A 7,513-nucleotide genomic window follows, 5' to 3' on the forward strand; every position below is an offset into this window, starting at 1 on the left:
CTTTACAAGTGTACTGGATAATTTCGAAGGAGATAATAATTAAGATTTATTAAATAAGTACAAATAATATGTAGTTATGTTTATACAAAGTTTATTTGGTAATCACTTAATATTATATTACAAAAAATGCCTTTTATTGAGATCCCGTTGACCCAAAACCTCCATCTGCCCTTTTTGTTTCAGATAAATTAGAAACTTCTAATAAATCGGGATAGAATATTTTCTCACATATGAGTTGTGCAATTCTATCACCCTTTTTTACAGGAAAATCTTGGTCAGAGTGATTAAAAAGTACAACTCCAACATTCCCACGATAATCCTCATCTATTACACCAGCTGAAAAAAAGAATTAGGCAAAAGTTAGTAAATATACACTTTCATACAGTCACAAATGATGCCGCTCAATATGCTACCATCAATAGTCTATAGATAGTGTGGCAATCCTGATTTTCGATGTCAACTATCGATAGTGTATATTAACTATCGATTTTTCGGCAAAATAAAAAAAATGTGTAAGTTTTACCATGTGAAATGTTAGATAAATAAATAATGATAAATACAGCATAACTGTAACAAATATGCTTAGTGAAATTCTATTGTACGAGTTATTTAGTAGTTTCTAATATTCTATTACACTTATAAATAGTTACACATATTTTATTTATATATTATACTAGCTGACCCAGCAAATGTTGCATTGCCATATAAATAAAAACATGTTAAGGGTGAACAACCCTTATCACTTAGGGGTATGAAAAATAGATAGTAGCAGATTCTCAGACCTAATGAATATACATATAAAATTTTTTGAAAATTGGTAAAGCCCTTTCGAAGGAGTACGGTTACTAACATTGTGACAAGAATTTTATATATAAGATGTAATCTCAATAATTGCTGAAGAACATTGAACATTTCAATACAGATTTCTACAATTATTTAGAAGGTGTTTTAGCTAACCAAAGTTAAAAATAAGAAAAAAAAAAGAAAATTGCAGTATATTACCTCCTACATCAATGAAATTTTTAACAGCCAACCCAGACCGAGGCGCCACCCTGCCGTAACATCCACTGGGCAATTCAATTTGCAAGTCGGTTTTTACTAATTCTTTCCCTCTTGCAGGTATCACATAATCATAGGCACTATAACAATAAAAATAATAACTGAACAATCATCAAATAAATCTATTAATCTATTGATGATATTAACATGTGGCATGTGTCTATAAATTATATGGTGTCAGCACTAAAATAAGTCCCCATGAAACAATTTGCAAGCTACTTAAGCTATATTTTAAATTTGCCAACATTATAAACATACAAGTATATCATTTTTAAAGCTTGGTGTATGATATTGTCTATTTAAAACTAAAGTGCTCAAATTAGCCAGCTATTTTATCTTATGGCTTTACCTTTACACTTATTGCTTTTATTTACCCAATCTTTCAGTAACCTTAACTTTAATAATAAGTACAATGCAATAGCGAGACCTTGAACACATTTAATATGAGCATTACAATCATAAATAATTAATTCTACACAATTCAAATTACAACACATTCAATTGAGAATCATTAATTGTCTAACATTATCATTAAATTCCACTCTGTTCAAATTCTAGATATTCAATGATGTTTGTGTATTGTAATCACTACTGTTGTGACATTACTGTGATTATTGTGGACAAATCATTTATGTGGTTTAGTTACAAAACGCATGTATAATAGACATCTAGCATAGGCATAAAAATAAATGAGTAAATAATGTGAATAAATCTGGGAACAGGTTATATGAAAATGATGAAAAATATTGCTGTACTACAGCCTAATCATATTGGCACCTTAAGACCAAGAGAAAGCTGTGAATAATAATGTTTAAAAAACTATTTATATTCTTGAAAATGATGTTGCTAACCAGCATGCTGCCCATGTGATGGAAGAAATGAAACGGGAATGAAGATCTACATGAGGGTATTAGGATGCATTTCTATCTTTGATGTTTAAGTTGGAATACCTAGGTAAGCTCCTTTCCCTTATGCTCTTTAGATCGAAACCCACACATACTAATCTCCTGTTATAAGGAAAAATAAGTTATGGTGTCACCACACGCAACCTATCATGCCATTCACACATAAGTTAGTAAATATTCTCATCGAAACCAGAACAAAAGAGTACAATGTAAGCTGAAATCTTGTTTAAAGCTATCAATTAAAATAACGGTTTTTCATTACGATAAAACCGAGATACTGTGCCGAGAAGGAAAACATATAGCATAATAATAAGTACACATAGCTTCTACATAGCAATGCTATAAGTTTTCAAGAGGCACACCCATAATGCTATATAGCATTAAGTCCGCTTTTGTGCCTTTACATTTCTGTAAGGTTCATAAAGATTAAATAAATAAATAAATTAATTAATTTGCAAGGACAAAGTAAGTTAACTAGATATACCTTTTTAAGTCGAAACCAGCTGCTTTTTCAGAACCCTTTACTGGCGGAAATGCATTGTCACTGAGGCGTGTGAATTTTAACGTAGTCTGTTCAGCGGCCGGCATCTTGAATCTTTGAAAGTGCTTCAGGAATTTATTCAATTTATGAAACAGTTTTACCGAATTGAATAACCGGTAATACAAATGCTTTATTTCGTGAAATATTAAGGGAGGACGGCGATATTGATTTCAAAATATGATGAAACAAACCTAAAAATAACAGAAACTGAACTTAGTTCTTTCTTTGTTAAGTTGAAGGTAATTTAACTTGAGTTTTAACGTTTTTAAAAAAAATTAACACCTTGATATGCCTTTGATTGACCACATTTGGCGCCAAATTTATATACGTCAAAAATGACAGCTTTTTATAAAGTGTTGCCCGATTTAATTTCGTACTGGATAATCGGATATCTATGCTCCAAGATTTTGTAGGTTTTTAAATATTTCAATTTATCAAATGCAGAAAAAATAGAAATCCAATATACTTTTAACTGGTAATTGGGTACTTGACAGTTATAACAATAAAATATGAAATATGTTGGATATGATAGCTTATAAGTAAACATAAATTATGCAGTATTTAGTTTATTTTTTAATACGTTCTAAGTATTTTAATTTTTAAAAATAAATTTTCGATTTTTTATCTGTGGATTTTAAATCCCAAAACGGCGACAGTGCTGCCTCAAATGTCATGTGACGTCACCACATCCAAAAGTCAAAACCAAACAAGACAAATAATAATTAAATCGTTTGCTGTTAGAGTTGGTTGAATTTATGTTGTGAACCGAAATGAAGCCATACTATATTAAAGCTGATAGCGTGAACCTGCTTAAAGAAGATCCATATATGCAGTGCAATAAATCAAAATGGATACAAAAACTTCCGTGAGATAACCTATGGAAATATCAAATAAACAACGTAAGTAAAACATTCTTTATATTTACATTTAATCATATCGGACAATTAAAACATTTCTTAACTGACTTCAGACAGAAGAAAGGTTGTCTTTAAGTAATTATTAAGATTTTTTTTAAATATACTTATATTCTTATGTGAACTGTTTTAAGGTTATTAATTGGTTATATTTATATTTACAGATCTTCCCGACAATCGTATAGTGACGACGTTATAGAGTATGTGCAGTTTAAGAGGAAGGCAAGTTTGTGTTTCATGAAAAGTAAAAGTTGTCCTGAACACAAGGTACATTAATGAAAATGAAAATGTGATGACTGTCCTGCCTAGAAGAAGTGAGGAGCCAAAAGTTTCGAAAGTGGGCACCAGTCTGAAATACATAAAGTAAAGGACACGGGAAATAGTACTTCTTTACTTGCGTAACCTACCTAACCAGATGAAGGAAGAAAAGTGACCATACAGTTCCTATTATTGCATTGCAATTTAATTCTGAAAATGACAGTGATAAAAATATATATCCATTTGTTACGGAAAATAATTTTAGTAATGAAGAAAAGCAGACACGCAAGCAGCACAAAAATTTAGCTTAGGTGATCTGTAGTAATTATTGTAACTGTAACATATGATAAATATATGCAAAAGTTCTACTGTGTGTACTCACTAATAGAACCATATAAACCAAATAAACAAAGAAATCGGTCAATAAAATACTAATATTAGCAAATCATGTATTTTTAATTATACAGTCCTGTAAGTTAATTAGTGCACATGCACAAGCAATAATAACACAGTCATGAAATATTTTAATTGTGTCCTATTAATTACAGAATGGGCCCTTAAAATAGAATTCTCATAGACGTCTTATAATTCTATATATTAAATATGTGAATACTTCCACTTGCTGTTTTGTTTTGATTACGTCCCGTTCCAATGATTTGGAATTGACGAATCACTCGAGAGTTACTAAATTTATTCCTTTTTCTCAATAATACTTCTCTTACATAAATAGTATAAAATGTCATTGCTTGCAAACAGAGGAATTAAACGTATAAGAATCTGCAAGTTCTTTAACGTTTATGAGATTTGGGTTTAGGAACTTGTATAAGCAAATTTGTTAGGATATTTAGCGATCGTACTTGTACACATCGTCACTGCACACGCCTTGTAATTTGACAATCTTGCAATTGTACTAATAAAAGTTAAATAATTCCCAAGATTTCCCCTGAAGTATATGTAGCGTCGAAGTTTATTTCTATATTTTCAATGTGTTGATGTCACGCTACGAAATGACACTTGACCGCCTGTTTTGGAGTAACGTTCCGTTTACCGTAATAAAAATATGTTTTTTATTAATAAATAGCACTTTTTTCGAAAAAATGATCAATGAAAGGCATATATAATACGTATATGAATTCATTAAAACAGTTTCCCAAAAAGTGTCAAGTAGCCAATTATACGCCGTCTAGTCAAGCCTAAAGAAGTACCGATACATACGCCATCTATCACTATTTTCTGTCAATGTATCTATCATTATAGATGGCGTTGGGGTGATGATAATTGATACCTAAACCAAAGAGTATAGTAGTCCATATACCTAAACAACGTATTATAAAATTAAATAACTATATTAAAATATGTTTTATTGTCCTTAGTTGTATTAATTATAACAGTTATAGTAGTAAACGATTTTGTAAAAAAAAAAACATTTTTTTTCCTAGTATGGTTTAACAGTTAGATCAAATATGCTAAAATACCGGTTAGTAGTATGGAGACCCCCTTTAATATTCAACTTTATTTTATTTTTAGTATTTGTTGTTATAGCGGCCACCGTTATGTACCCTCTGTAAAAAAATCAGGTGTCTATCTATGCCCTGTGACTAACGGGCAGACGGACAGACAAAGTCTTATCAATAGGGTTCCGTATTTTCCCTTTGGGTACGAAACCTTAAAAATCGCTCATGACACAAATGAAACGGCCACACCCACAGAAGAGTTTGTCGGACTATATAACAACGAAGTGAAACTTACAATAACTAAAACAATTGAAAACAGGTTCGGTTACTTAAATATAAATATTGAATAAATAGAACTTTGATATATGTTAAAATTACTTATTAAATTTATTTTAGTTTGATATTTTTCTTTTTATTTCAGCACCTTGGAACGTATCCTGTAATGTATGTATTGTATTTCATACAAATTACGATTCTGCAATTTGTTCATGTACAGTCTCTTAATTTTTTATTCATCGCGAATATTCGTAGCATAAAGAGGCGAAGAACTTATTGTATCATATACCTGGGTTATTCTTCGAAAAGAGGGTCCCCGACTCATTCGTATGACTCAATTTTGTTTTTTCCTTTTTAATATAAATAATAAACTGCTGGGAGCAATATCAGCTTTCTATATTTTTCGGTATTGTACCCTGCCCGTGTAAACCCTGTAAAGACGCTTATGTATCGTACCTCTTGTACGTTATACCTAAACTTAATACATTAATTGCATTACACTTTACTCATTTATTTATTTTAGATTAAGTCACGAAACACTAGTCTAAAAAAATTCACTCTAAGAAAATAGTTAAGAGACTAATCCCTTAACTTTTCTTATTCTTATTTCTTCTGTTTGCGTTTTCCTTTTAGAAAATTAGAAATTCTTTTACAAATGTTAACGTATTTAAACGCCATTACGTCCTATAGTATAATAATAGATATTTAATCGGATAGATAAGATAGATGAGAAACAGAATCGAGTTAAATAGAGATCAATCGTTTACACGTACAAATGTCGAATATACGAGATCATTTTATTTAAAATCATAGACACTTAATTTTATTTATTTCTATATATGTATGTATGAATATATTATTACGGGTAACCTTTTCATTTTGAGAGGGAACCTGTTCCCAGCAGTGGGAAAGTAAGGGGTTGACGATGACGTTATAATCTTAGGTTTCCGTAGCTAGAGGGTAAAAAGAAAAACGGAATCCTATTGCTCAGCCTCCGGTGCCTATCTGTTCTATAGATCTAAAATTTTACAGAATTAAATTTATTTTATTTTCTTTTTACACTTGAAAATTTTACAGAGTTTGTATAATGTGTAATAAAAGTAAATTAAAAATTGGTTGTACGGAACTCTCCGTATGCGAGTTCGACTCTCACTTGGCCCATTATATTGTATGGCTAAAGTATTACAAGTTAAATGAAATATGTAGATGGGAAATTCCTTACATCTTTCCATCATAAAAAATGATTGGAACGAAAATTGGCTATAGTAAGCGATGGTATATTTTTGTGACCATAAAGTAGTCTTAGGCTCTCAAGTTCTTTATAAATGATGTTTTCCACATAATATACAAATTATACAAATATATAAAAACAAAATTAAACAACTTCGGATTCGCCAATGTCCATACCGGCTTATTTGCTTCGTAAAGAACATTAATGCGCCCCACTTATTATCATTAGATAGCTGTATTAAACCATCTAGAAGGCGACAGCGGTGCGAGGGGTAGAATATCTGACCACCATATTTCTCCACTCACTATTGGGGAAAGGAACATGATGCATTATTTAGTTGGAAAGGAGTAGGTAAGCTTTTATGCTGCATAAGTCAAGGGGAAATATAGCCAGGTCGAATATAATATAAAATGACTATAAATGCAAACGAGGGTACAATTTGTGACTATAAATTTGTCAACAAATTGCACGCGATAGAGTACTCAATTTTTCTGGGTGAAAATAACACTGCTGCCTTCTAATAGAAATTGAGTAATAAAAACATGCACAAAAGTTTCAACCACATTTTCATTAACTTATAATTTTATTATATCAAATAAACTTTAATACAAGAAGATTTCAACTTGAACTCTATTCAATAACGAAGCTAAATCGATTACATTCAGCTACCTGCTTCGCAACATTAATTTAATAATAATATGTTTTACCAACTTCGATTTTTCAACTTGTATGAATCACAAACTTTTTTACCTACTCTAGTCAACCCAAATAATACAAAAAACTTCTACCTGCTCGCTTAGGACCTCACATTTGAGCACAATACGGATAGTAAGCGGCTGATCTACAGCGATTATCCTGCTTCCGAGAGGCGGTCT

At 30.9% G+C, this 7,513-nt stretch overlaps 1 protein-coding gene and 1 long non-coding RNA gene across 3 annotated transcripts; one reads left to right on the forward strand and one right to left on the reverse strand.

Annotated features, from left to right (window-relative positions):
• Positions 1 to 69: 69 nt before the first annotated feature.
• Positions 70 to 2,806, reverse strand: dUTPase (Deoxyuridine triphosphatase). Of its 2 annotated transcripts, XM_073077348.1 has the most exons (4): positions 2,788 to 2,806; positions 2,449 to 2,696; positions 1,003 to 1,139; positions 70 to 336 (listed from the first exon to the last, which is right to left on the reverse strand). In XM_073077348.1, exons 2-4 carry the CDS (start codon positions 2,550 to 2,552, stop codon positions 134 to 136), a joined length of 444 nt encoding a protein of 147 aa, XP_072933449.1. In that variant the 5' UTR covers positions 2,553 to 2,696; positions 2,788 to 2,806; the 3' UTR covers positions 70 to 133. The 2 variants fall into 2 exon arrangements, with proteins under 2 accessions (XP_072933449.1, XP_072933448.1); XM_073077347.1 differs by lacking the exon at positions 2,788 to 2,806 and having other exon boundaries at positions 2,449 to 2,755.
• A 180-nt stretch (positions 2,807 to 2,986) lies between these two features.
• On the forward strand, positions 2,987 to 4,122 carry LOC140745473 (uncharacterized). The gene is made up of 2 exons (XR_012102665.1): positions 2,987 to 3,404; positions 3,584 to 4,122. It is a non-coding gene; the product is annotated as an uncharacterized LOC140745473 (long non-coding RNA).
• Positions 4,123 to 7,513: the final 3,391 nt, after the last annotated feature.

This window comes from Epargyreus clarus, unplaced genomic scaffold (genome assembly GCF_041222505.1).
Source record: "Epargyreus clarus isolate Ecla_fem2 unplaced genomic scaffold, WU_Ecla_fem_2.2 ptg000010l, whole genome shotgun sequence".
NCBI classification, from domain to species: domain Eukaryota; kingdom Metazoa; phylum Arthropoda; class Insecta; order Lepidoptera; family Hesperiidae; genus Epargyreus; species Epargyreus clarus.